This window comes from Somniosus microcephalus, chromosome 5, assembly GCF_052327205.1.
Source record: "Somniosus microcephalus isolate GS21.2 chromosome 5, FLI_Smic_1.0, whole genome shotgun sequence".
Classification (NCBI taxonomy): Eukaryota; Metazoa; Chordata; class Chondrichthyes; order Squaliformes; family Somniosidae; genus Somniosus; species Somniosus microcephalus.
In genome coordinates this window covers 124892978-124905761 of record NC_140991.1, presented here as the reverse complement: position 1 = coordinate 124905761, position 12784 = coordinate 124892978, and the positions used below count along the sequence as shown (strand labels likewise).

The 12784-nt window shown below is 55.4% G+C and overlaps 1 protein-coding gene across 1 annotated transcript in view; it reads right to left on the bottom strand.

The window, feature by feature from the left end:
- LOC147117296 (uncharacterized) overlaps positions 1-11991 on the bottom strand; it is a 59836-nt gene extending 47845 nt beyond the window's left edge. Inside the window, exon 1 of the mRNA XM_085989359.1 lies at positions 11899-11991. Coding sequence (XP_085845485.1) covers positions 11899-11991 — 93 coding nt within the window. The remainder of the gene's footprint in view (positions 1-11898) is intronic.
- Between the last annotated feature and the right edge of the window lie 793 nt (positions 11992-12784).

Genomic DNA, 12784 nt, shown 5'->3' with positions numbered 1-12784 from the left:
TGGGCTGCTGCGGCATGGCGAGTGCCCCGGCGATGCCTGGCCGATCCAGCGAGTGTGACAGCAGTTAGTGCCCGTGTGGCCCTGGTCTGTGTCTGCATGACAGCAGCCAGTGAATGCACGGCACGACTGAGCACTTGGCCAGAAGCCGCCTGTGAAGCAGCGAAGTCCAGCTGACTCCTAGCCTGTGCTGTCGCGACGTCCTGCAGACTCCTGGCCTGTGCTGCCCCGAATTCCTGCACACTCCTTGCCAGTGACTCTATGGAGTCAGGCATCTTTGCCACTGCAGCCATGAGCTCAGTGTGCCTGCGCTCAGCCTGGGCGCCCATTTCCGCTAGGAGTCGCACCTCCTCTGCGCTCACCGTAGCAGGACTGGAGGCCGCACTCCCCCTCCGGGGAGAAGGCCGCTGAGCTTCCCCACCCCTCCCGCGTTGCTGCAACCCGCTCGTCCCCGGAGCTTCACTATCCTCCGACCCTTCCTCCCTGCTCCCCTCCAGGGAAGACGTGTCACCATCATGGCCATGGGCTGCCTCGGCTGAGGGTGTCCCTGACGGGCTGGCTTCCTCTTCCTCCTCCTCTATGTCTGACTTGGACACAGTGCCAGCTTGAGGGGCCGCCTCCTCACCATCTGAAAGCAGGGAGGCACAAGAGTTGCTTTAGAGTGAGGACAGGGCGGCAGCGAGGGAGGCCATGAGTGCTGCTGTGCACTGCATTGGTTCGATAGTGGCAAAGGATGCTGGTGTGAGGCGCAAGTGGAAAGGGAGAGGTCAAAAAGGTGATGACCTTACCATTGGTGCCCAGAACAGGGTCAGCATCTCCAGTGGCGACGGGACCACTCAGCCGGCCTGCCATGATCCACTCCACTCGCTGCTCGAGGTCGCTCAGCTGTTTCAGGTCAGGACGGCCTCCCCCGGTCTGTCGCTGCTGTCTTCTGTTATGCGCTAGCTTGGCCTGCAAGAGAAAAGACAGCCTCTAAGTACAGTGTCAAGCCCTGATCTTGCCCGCACTGCCTCCCATGGTCGATTAGCCCTGACAGTGTCAAGCTCTGATCTTGCCCGCACTGCCTCCCAGTCCTGACAGTGTCTAAAGTCCTGAATGCGCAAGTGCTTTTCATGGCAGTCCCATAGCTGCTGGATGAGGGCTGGCCATTAGGGCTTTCAGACCCGTTTGGCCATAAAGTGAGGTGCACATGCAGGGATGAAGAGGATACTGGAAAGGGTACTCACCCTGACAACCCGAGTGAGGTCGTTGAATTTTTTCCAGCACTGGGTTGGTGTCCTGCCAACCACGCTGTTGGACGTGACCCTGTTTGCCACATCCCTCCATGCTTTCCGATATTCGGTGGGCAGCGGCCTCCTGCCACCCTCAGGGAAGAGGATATGGCGCTTGCGGTCCACTGCGCCAACCAGCAGCCTCAGGTCACCCTCGCCGAAGCGCTGCGCTCTCTCCCTGGCCTTCTCCATTCTCCTGGGCGTGGAGCTGTTCCAGAAGCAGTGTTCAGGCCTTGTCTTAGGGCTGCAGTGTGCAGGGCGTGGCAGCCAAACAATTCCACCCTCCCCCTTTAAGTGCTGACCGGCGCCTGACTGCCCTCAATGAGCAACTCGCCGCACTTGCGCTGCGCCCGCCTTCGGTGTTTGCGCCCCGGATCGCCGGCTTAGCGCCTAATGATAGCGTGCATCCCCTGCTTTAGCGCAGCAGCAACCTCTTGGGGCGATGCAACTGAATATCGGCAAAGGTGGCGCTAAGTTGCGCCGGGCGCAAAAGTTAGCGAACGCCATGCTGTAGCGCCCCAAACGTGGCTATACTGAATTTCTAGGCCAAAAAGTTAGCATGCAGGTACAGCAAGTAATTAGGAAGGCAACTGGAATGTTGGCCTTTATTGTAAGGGGGATGGAGTATAAAAGTCGGGAAGTTTTGCTACAACTGTACAGGGCGTTAGTGAGACCACACCGAGAGTACTCACAGTTTTGGTCTCCTTCTTTAAGGAAGAATATACCTGCATTGGAGACAGTTCAGAGAAGGTTCACTAGGTTGATTCCTGGGATGAAGGGGTTGTCCTATGAGGAAATGTTGAGCAGGTTAGGCCTATACTCATTGGAGTTTAGAAGAATGAGAGGTGATTTTATTAAAACATATAGGCCTAGAAATTCAGTTGTTAGCGCCAGCCGCTAGCACCTTAGGAGGAGGAGAAGTGGGGTGCTAAGCGGCTAGCGCCCGGGCGCGGTGCGATCTGCGCCTCTCGCGAACTTCACTCAAGATTTAGCGGCGGCGCAAAACCGCAGCGCCCGCTCAGCTGCGCACGCAGATCGTGACGTCATTTCATGGTGCAACGCCCTTGGTGCGCCCCGAACCGGAACTTCAGCGGCGCCGCCCTTCTTTGCACCTGGCGCCCCCAGCGACTGGTAGAGGGGAACGGTTCCCAGTCGCTGCGGGGCGCGGGGGGCGCTATTTAAAGGGGACTTCTCCTGCATTATAAGTGGCAGCCATTTTGTGCCAATCCTTCTGTGTGAGAGACGGATATTTGGAGAGAGACAAAGGCAGAGAGCTTTCTGCTTTGACTCAGCGCTCGCACAGGTACTTCTAGCTTCAGGCCAGAGCTTTGTACTTGGATTTAACTTTCAGTGCCATAGCCTTGAGTTGCCACATATAATGGGGGCTGCAATGGGTGGAAACGTTGACTTTCTGCATTGCATTCAAAGGGATCAGAGACGCCGCGAGAGAGTGCCAGTCATGGCCAGACGGAGAAGGGCCAACAGGTGTCGGCACAAGAGGCCTTACCCACCCAGGGTATACCGCCAGCAGTTCTCATATCTGAACATGTCTGAGGAGCAGTGTGTTCAGGGGCTGCGATTCAGAAGGGAGGTGGTCACTGAGGTCTGCCACCTGCTTCACAGAGATCTGCAGCCATAGCTGAGGAGCAGGACGTCTCTGTCGGTGGCAGTGAAGGTGACGGTGGCTCTCAACTTCTATGCCATCGGCTCCTTCCAATCCGCTACTGGGGACATTACCAACATCTCCCAGATCGCGGTACATTGCTGCATCCGCCAGGTGAACAATGCCCTTTTCAGAAGGAGACGTCAGTACATCTCCTTCCCCATGATGCTGGACAAGCAGCAAGAGCGTGCAATAGGATTTGGAAGAATAGCGGGCTTCCCCATGGTCCAGGGCGTAGAAATGATGAACCAGCAATGGTCAGGTCTTGCTTCAGGGCTGCAGTGTGCAGGGCATGGCAGCCAAACAAGTTGACCCTCCCCCTTTAAGAGCTGACCGGCGCCAGCGTGTCTGCCTTCATTCAGAAACTTGCCGCACCTGCGCTGTGCCCGCCCTCGGTGTTAGCGCCTTATGATAGTCGTGCATCGCCTGCTTTAGCGCAGCAGCAACCTCTTGGGGCGATGTAACTGAATATCGGCGAAGGTGGTGCTAAGTTGCGCCGGGCGCTAAATTTAGCGAACGCCCGGCTGTAGCGCCCCAAACGTGGCTATACTGAATTTCTAGGCCATAAGATTCTGAGGGGGCTTGACAGGGTAGATGCTGAGAGGATGTTTCCCCTCGTGGGGGAATCTAGAATTAGGGGTCATAGTTTCAGAATAAGGTGTCACCCATTTAAGACGGAGATGAGGAGGAATTTCTCTCAGAGGGGCGTGAATCTTTGGAATTCTCTACCCCAGAGAGCTGTGGCGGCTCAGTCGTTGAGTATATTTAAGGTGGAGATAGACAGATTTTTGAACTATAGGGGAGTCAAGGGTTATGGGGAACAGGCAGAAAAGCGGAGTTGAGGCCAAGATTAGATCAGCCATGATCTTATTGAATGACGGAGCAGGCTCGAGGGGCCAAATGACCTACTCCTGCTCCTACTTCTTATGTTGTTACGTTTCTTATGTACTGCGCGTGCGCACTTGATCCGGTTGCGCCTGTGGGGTACCACGCTTTCCTCGGCTCCGTGGGGAGATCAGGGGATCGGATGGGGGGGCGGAGAGGAGTGGGGATCGAAGGAGTAGCCTTGGGAGCGCTCGAATTTGGTTCTAATTGCCGATGCCGCAACGAGCGGGCGGGAGTTCCGGGCCAGCGGTGGCGGTGGGCCCGAACACCTCCCAGGTTAGTGCTGCCGATGATGTTTTTATTCCTATTTCTGTTAATGAAATGGCGCGTCGCGTTTGAGAGTGCGAGTATTGAAAGGAGGAATGATGTGCAAAGGAGACCGAGAATGAGGCAGTATTTCCAACAGCGGCTGATGAAAATGATATTGGTAGGGGAAAACAAAAACTGTGCGCAGCAACACAACAGCGAAAAACTTGACTGCCATCCTTGGTTGAATGGTGGGCATCTGTGCATTTACCCCAAATATTGTAGCTCTGTAACCAGGGCTCGAAAGAACAAGAGAATAGATTCAAAGCAGTCCTTTGGCGGTGCTGTTTTTCCAGCCTCACTCATTTATGCAGCCATAACGAAAACCCAACAGGTGTCTGTAATCCCAGTCGGAGCTGCAGTATCAGAGAGAGGGGCTCGAAGGGGGAGGGGAGTGGGAATCGGAAGGGGGGAGAGAGGGGATCAGGAGGGGGGGGAAGAGGGGATCGGAAGGAGGGGGGGAAGAGGGGATCGGAAGGGGGGGGAGAGGGGATAGGAAGGGGGGGGAGAGGGGATAGGAAGGGGGGGGAGAAGGGGGATCGGAAGGGAGGGGAATCATAGAAAGTTACAGCACGGAAGGAGGCCATTTTGGCCCATTGTGTCCGTGCCAGCCAACAACGAGCTATCCAGCCTAATCCCACTTCCCGGCTCTTGGTCCGTAGCCTTGCAGGTTAGAGCATCCCAAGTGCACATCCAAGTGCTTTTTAAATGTGGTTAGGGTTCCTGCCTCTACCACCCTTTCAGGCAGTGAGTTCCAGACCCCCACCACCCTCTGGGTGAAGAAATTTCCCCTCAAATCCCCTCTAAACCTTCCCCCAATTACTTTAAATTTGTGCCCCTTGGTTTTTGACCCCTCTGCTAAGGGAAATAGGTCCTTCCTATCCACTTTATCTATGCCCCTCATAATTTTATACACCTCAATAAGGTCTCCCCTCAGCCTCCTCTGTTCCAAGGAAAACAGACCCAGCCTATCCAGTCTTTCCTCATAGTTAAGATTCTCTACTCCCGGCAACATCCTCGTAAATCTCCTCTGTACCCTCTCTAGTGCAATCACATCTTTCCTGTAATGTGGTGACCAGAACTGCACGCAGTACTCTAGCTAAGGCCTAACTACTGTTTTATACAGTTGAAGCATAACCCCCCTGCTCTTGTATTCTATGCCATGGCTAATAAAGGCAAGCATTCCGTATGCCTTCTTAACCACCTTATCTACTTGGCCTGCTACCTTCAGGGATCTGTGGACATGCACTCCAAGGTCCTTTTGTTCCTCTACATTACTCAGTGTCCTACCATTTAATGTGTATTCCCTTGCCTTGTTAACCCTCCCCAAATGCATTACCTCACACTTCTCTGGATTGAATTCCATTTGCCACTGTTCTACCCACCTGACCAATTTATTGATATCTTCCTGCAGTCTACAGCTTCCTTCTTCAGTATCAACCACACAGCCGATTTTAGTATCATCTGCAAACTTCTTAATCATACCCCCTATATTCAAGTCAAGATCATTGATATATACCACAAAAAGCAAGGGACCTAGTACTGAGCCCTGCAGAACCCCACTGGAAACAGCCTTCCAGTCACAAAAACACCCATCAGCCATTACCCTCTGCTTCCTGTCTCCGAGCCAGTTTTGAATCCAACTTGACACTTTGCCCTGGATCCCACGGGCTTTTAACTTTGTGTCCAGTCTGCCATGTGGAACCTTATCAAAAGCCTTGCTAAAGTCCATATACACTGCATCAAATGCACTACCCTCATCTACCCTCGTTACCTCCTCAAAAAAACCAATCAAGTTTGTCAGACACGACCTTCCCTTAACAAATCCATGCTGACTATCCTTGATTAATCCGTGTCTTCCTAAATGAAGATTTATCCTGTCCTTCAGAATTCTTTCCAATAATTTTCCCGCCACCGAGGTTAGGCTGACTGGCCTGTAATTACTCGGTCTATCCTTTTCTCCCTTTTTAAACAAGGGTACCACATTAGCAGTCCTCCGGCACCACACCTGAAGCCAGAGAGGATTGAAAAATGATGGTCAGGGCCTCTGCTATTTCCTCTTTTGCTTTGCTTAACATTTCATTACATTTCATCCGGGCCTGGGGATTTATCCACTTTTAAAGCTGCTAAACCCCTTAATACTTCCTCTCTCACTATGTTTAATTCATCTAATATTTCACAAACCTTCCCCCCCGATAGCAATGTCTGCTTCGCCCCTTTCCTTTGTGAAAACAGACGCAAAGAATTCGTTAAGAACCCTACCGACGTCTCCCGCCTCCACACACAGATTACCCGTGTGATCTCTAATAGGCTCTACCCTTTCTTTACTTATCCTCTTACTCTTAATATATTTATAAAACATCTTTGGGCTTTCCTTGATTTTACTTGCCAATAATTTTTCATGCTCTCTCTTTGCTTTCCTAATATCATTTTTAATTTCACCCCTGCACTTTCTGTACTCCTCTAAAGATTCTGGAGTATTTAGCCCTCAGTATCTTTATCCTACCCTGTATGTCTCTAGACATCCTGGGGGCTCTAGATTTGTTCGTCCCACCTTTTTTCTTTAAGGGCACATTTTTGGTCTGAACCCTCCAGATCTCCTCCTTGAATGCCTCCCACTGCTCTGACACTGATTTACCTTCAAGTAGCTGTTTCCAGTCCACTATGGCTAAATCCCCTCTGAGCTCAGCAAAATTTGCTTTTCCCCAATTTAGAATTTTTATTCCTGGTCTATCCTTGTCCTTTTCCATAACTACCTTAAATCTAACAGAATTATGGTCACTAGCATCAAATGCTCCCCCACTGATACGCCTTCTACCTGCCCAGCTTTATTTCCCAAAACTAAGTCCAGAACCGCCCCCCTCCCTTGTTGGGCTTGCTACATACTGGCTAAAAAAGTTCTCCTGGATGCATTTTAGGAATTCCGCACCTTCTATACCCTTCACACTAATTTTAATCCCAGTTAATATTGGGGTAGTTGAAATCCCCTACTATTACTGTCCTATAGTTTTTGCACTTCTCAGAAATTTGTCTACATATTTGTTCTTCTATCTCCCTCTCAGGGTTTGGAGATTGGTAGTACACTCCCAACAGTGTGATCGCCCCTTTTTTGTTTTTCAATTCAACCTATATGGCCTCGTTTAATGATCCCTCCAACATATTATCCCTCCTCACAGCTGTAATAGTTTCTTTAATCAATACTGCGACCCCCCCCTTTTTACCTCCCTCTCTATCCCGTCTGAAAATCATGTAACCAGGGATGTTGAGCTGCCATACCTGCCCCTCTTTCAGCCATGTCTCTGTAATAGCAATATCATAGTCCCAAGTATCTACCTGTGCCCTCAGCTCATGCCCTGTGCCCTTGTTCGCTATACTCCTTGCATTAAAGTATATTGTGGCGACACGCCACCATTGGACATAATCCGCTCACGGCGGCACGGACAGTTTACGCAGGCGCACTGCCGGCAGCAGCCGCCCCCAGCCGGGGGCCCTTTCCTCCGGCAACTTGTTTCCCGCAGGGACAGGCTGCCGGGAGCACTTCCTGTCTGGGGAGTATTTAAGTGGTTGCGCAGGCTTTTCAAGCTCTCTTTTTGCCATGATGTAAATTAAAGCAGTTGTGTTCCATCAACTCTGGTCTCGACTCCCATGTTTGCCGCGGTATCTCAACACCGGTGACCCCGATGCTCAGGACGAATCCTAAGCTAGCATGGCGGATACAAATGCAGTCACGGTTAAACTACCGGACTTTTGGGAGAACCTGGCCGAGGCCTGGTTCGTTCAAGCCGAGTCCAGATTCCGGCTGAGAAGCATTACAGTCGACGCCACGAAGTACGACTACCTCGTCGCCTCTCTCACCTGCGCCACAGTCCCCAAGGTTTGGGCAGCGCTGCAGGATCCACCAGAGGAAGGCAAGTACGAAAATCTGAAGGCCGCGCTTCTTAAAAAATTTCAGGCGTCCTCTTACCAGCGCAACTGCCAACTCCTCGACTTCCCAGGCCTTGGTGATGCTTCACCATCAGACCTGCTTTCCCACATGCTGTCCCTCTCGGACGACAAAAACGCCGGCGCCCTCTTTTCATTTGGCAGCTCCCCGCCAGCATCCGCCCGCTCATTGTGGAGTCTGGCTCCACGGACCTGAATGAGATAGCCGAAAATGCCGACCGGCTGCTCTACGCGCAGACCGCCCGCGACGTCGCGCCCGACCTCACGGCAACGACCACGCGGTCCCCCCGGCCCACCCGCCCTTCCACTCCGGGTCACTGCTACTACCACACCCATTTTGGCACTAGGGCCCAATGCTGCACGCCACCGTGCACTTTCAAACCCCCCCAGCACCGGCCCCCACGATGGCCGTGGGGCAAAAGGGGCCCCTACTGTAGGTCACCGACGACAGCACCAACCGCCGATTCCTGTGCGACACAGGAGCCCAGCACAGCATCACCCCCGCCTCCGCCCTCGAAATCCAACGCGGCGCACGGGGTATCACGCTGGCCGCAGCCAATGGCTCTGACATCCGCACATACGGCACCCGCATGGTCACGCTCGACCTCGCAGGCCGCCGCTACCGCTGGGAGTTCCTCACAGCCAAGGTCCTCTGACCACTCATCGGCGCAGACTTCCTACGCGCCCACGGCCTCCTTGTCGACATTCCGAGGCACCGCCTCGTCGACATCAACACGATGGCCCCCATCCCTGGCGCATTCACCCCGGCCCGTTCGGCCGGCCTGACGACCTACTGCCTCGCCAGAGCCACGGACGACAATCGGCACTACTAGCCGAGTTTCCCGCCCTCACTAACCCGACCTTTTCGGCCAAAGCCGCCAAACACGGTGTGGAGCACTATATCCCCACCACTGGCCCCCCGGTCTCTGCCCACGCCCGCAGACTCAACCCAGCAAAGCTGGAAATCGCGCGGGCCGAGTTCACCACCATGGAGCAACTCGGCATCATCCGCCACTCCAGCAGCCCTTGGGCCTCGCCCCTCCATATCGCCCCCAAGCCCGGCGGAGGCTGGCGCCCCTGCGGGGACGACCGCCGCCTCAACGACGCCACCACCCCCGACCGATACCCGGTGCCGCACATCCAGGACTTCTCGGCCCGACTGGCCGGACGAACCGTCTTCTCCAAGGTCGACCTGGTGCGCGGTTACCACCAAGACCCCGTACACCCCGCGGACATCCCCAAAATGGCTGTCATCACCCCATTCGAGTTCCTGAGGATGCCCTTCGGCCTCAAGAATGCAGCCCAGGCTTTCCAGCGCCTTATGGACTCAGTCCTCCGGGACCTGAACTTTCTATTCGTCTATCTAGAAGACATTCTCGTGGCCAGCTCCTCCAAACAGGAACACCTCGAACACCTTCGCATCCTGTTCGGGCGCCTCGCCCAACACGGGCTCATCCTTAGCCCGGCGAAGTGCCAATTCGGCCTAGCCGAGATCGATTTTCTCGGCCACCACATCACCCCTGCTGGGGCCGTCCCCCTGCCCAACAAGGTGCAGGCCGTCCAGCAATTCCCCCGCCCCAAAACCATCAAGGGCTTCCAGGAGTTCCTCGGGATGGTGAACTTCTACAACAGGTTCATCCCCAGAGCTGCAGCCCTCATGAAGCCCCTATACGACTCCCTCCGAGGTAAATCCGGCAAGATGGCCGTAGCCTGGACCGCTGACACGTCAGCCGCCTTCGACGCCACCAAAAACGCGCTCGCCGACGCCACCCTGCTCGCACACCCGAGGGCCGATGCCCGGGTCGCGCTCACCACCGACGCCTCCGACCATGCGGTCGGAGCCGTGTTCGAGCAGTGGGTCAATGGCGCGTGGCAGCCACTTGCCTTCTACAGCCGCCAACTGCGCCCCCCGGAGGTCAAATAATCTACTTTCGACCGCGAGCCCCTCGTGCTCCACCTGTCGGTCCACCATTTCAGGTTCCTCCTGGAGGGCCGCCCCTTTACCGCGTACGTGGACCACAAGCCGCTCACATACGCGATGGCCAAGAACACCGAACCCTGGTCCGCTAGGCAGCAACGCCAGCTCGCGGCCGTGTCCGAGTTTACCATGGACATCCAGCACGTCTCCGGTAGAGACAACGTTGTCGCCGACTGCCTTTCCCGTCCCGCCATCTGCGCAAATCACCTAGCGGTCGACTACGCGCAACTAGCAGCGGCCCAGCTCACGGACCCAGACCTCCTCTCGGTGGCTACCAGCCTGCCAGGGCTACGCCTAGCCAAGGTCGCGCACGGGCCCGAAGCCACGGCAGTCACTTGCGACGTCTCACTCTGCCAACCCAGGCCGGTCGTCCCTGCAACCTGGCGCCGCCGCATCTTCGACGCGCTCCATGGGCTCTCCCATCCAGGCTCCCGCGCATCCGTCAAACTCCTCTCCCAGCGCTTCATCTGGCGCGGCCTCAGCAAAGATGTTCGTACTTGGGCCACCTCCTGCCTCGCCTGCCAACGGGCTAAGGTACAGCTGCACACAAAAGCACCCCTGGGAGACTTCGAGGTACCCAGCCGCCGCTTCGACCACGTACACGTCGACATCGTCGGTCCTCTGCCGCCATCGCAAGGCCAAACTTATCTCCTCACGATGGTCGACCGCTACACACGCTGGCCTGAGGCAGTGCCGCTGACCTCCACCACCACAGCCGACATCGCCAGGGCATTCATTAACACCTGGGTCGTGAGGTTCGGCGTACCGGCCAACATAACCTCCGACAGAGGCGCCCAGTTCACCTCCGAACTCTGGACGGCCACAGCACGCAACCTCGGGGTGACGCTCCACCGAACCACGGCGTACCACCCGCAGGCCAACGGGCTGTGTGAACGCTTCCACAGGTCACTCAAGGCCTCACTCCGCGCCAGCCTGCAGGACAGTACCTGGACTGACCGCCTACCGTGGGTGCTACTAGGCCTACGCACCGCTGTCAAGGAAGACCTCCAGTCCTCAGCAGCGGAGTTAGTCTACGGACAACCGCTGCGCGTACCAGGCGAATTCCTCCCGGAGGCTACCACGCCTTGGTCGGCCGAACAGCAGCGGCTCAACTCTTTCTCTTCCGCTCAACAGTTCGCCCCACTTCCGGTCAACCGACACGGCGAACTCGCACCTCACGTCCCGCCAAACTTACAGCAGGCACGCTTCGTCTTCGTGCGACACGACGCGCACCGCGGACCCCTGCGACCCCCGTACGACGGACCGTACGAGGTACTACAAACCGGGGACAAGGTCTTCAAGCTGCGACTCGGCGACAGGGTCGAAACAGTCTCCATTGACCGACTCAAACCAGCACACACAGAACCAGGGGAACAGGTCCCCGTGGCCCGACCTCCAACTAGAGGCCGTCCCGCCAGCAAGCCAGCACAGCCGGCGGCGAACCGCCCGGCCCCACCAACTAGACCGACGGCCACTCAGAGCCGCTCCGGCAGAACCATTAGACCACCGTCACAACTCGTCCACTCCTCCTAAGCGGATTCTGGGGGGAGCTCTGTGGCGACACGCCACCATTGGACATAATCCGCTCACGGTGGCACGGACAGTTTACGCAGGCGCACTGCCGGCAGCAGCCGCCCTCAGCCGGGGGCCCTTTCCTCCGGCAACTTGTTTCCCGCAGGGACAGGCTGCCGGGAGCACTTCCTGTCTGGGGAGTATTTAAGTGGTTGCGCGGGCTTTTCAAGCTCTCTTTTTGCCATGATGTAAATTAAAGCAGTTGTGTTCCATCAACTCTGGTCTCGACTCCCACGTTTGCTGCGGTATCTGAACAATATACCGTTTAGTACAGGCAAACCTACTTGTTGACGACTATCTAGCCTTTGATTTCTCTGTTCTTCCAATTTACTTTCTACATTTTTGTTCTCCAATTGCAGTTTTTCTTCCCTCCCCATTGACTCTAAACTTAGGTTCCCATCCCCCTGCCAAGTTAGTTTAAACACTCCCCAACAGCACTAGCAAACTCTAGGATATTGGTTTCGCTCCCATTCAGGTGCAACGGGAAGAGGGGATCGAAAGGGGGGGGGGAAAGAGAGGGGAATCGAGGGGGGAAGAGGGGATAATGAAGGGGGGGAAGAGGAGTAGAGAGAGGAGCTCTGAGAGAGGGGAAGAGAGGAGCTTCGGGGGGGGGGAGGAGAGAGAGAGGGTCAGGAACCCAGGGAGAGGTCAGGAACTTGTTGGGGTGGGGGCGGGGAAACAGGGTTTGGGGGGCGGGGAGGGTTGGGAGGAAAGTGATCCAGGTCTAAAGGAGGGGGTGGATGAGAGTAAGAATGTGATCCAGATGGGAAGATAGATCTTATTCTCCCGCCCTCTGTTAGGCCTGGCTCACGTTCTTCCACCCCCACCCCTTTACACCTGCACCAGGTTCTCCCTGTCCACCCCCCAACCCCCAGACTGCAGCAGTTCAAGAAAGCAGCTCATTACCACCCCCACAACGGCAACTAGGGATGGGCAATAAAAAAGTGAATTTTAAAAAATGAGAGCATATTCCATGTTGGTCCTACACCATGCATAACATTACATTTATATGTTACTAGCTGGAGTGCCCGGCGGTGCCGAGGGTTTTTTGAGGGCATGCTGTTGTTGGAAGAGAGAGAGACTGGGGGGAGAAGAGAGAGACTGGGGGGAGAGCGCGACTGGGGGGAAGGGGGGGGAAGAGAGCGACGGGGGGGAAGGGGGGGAAGAGAG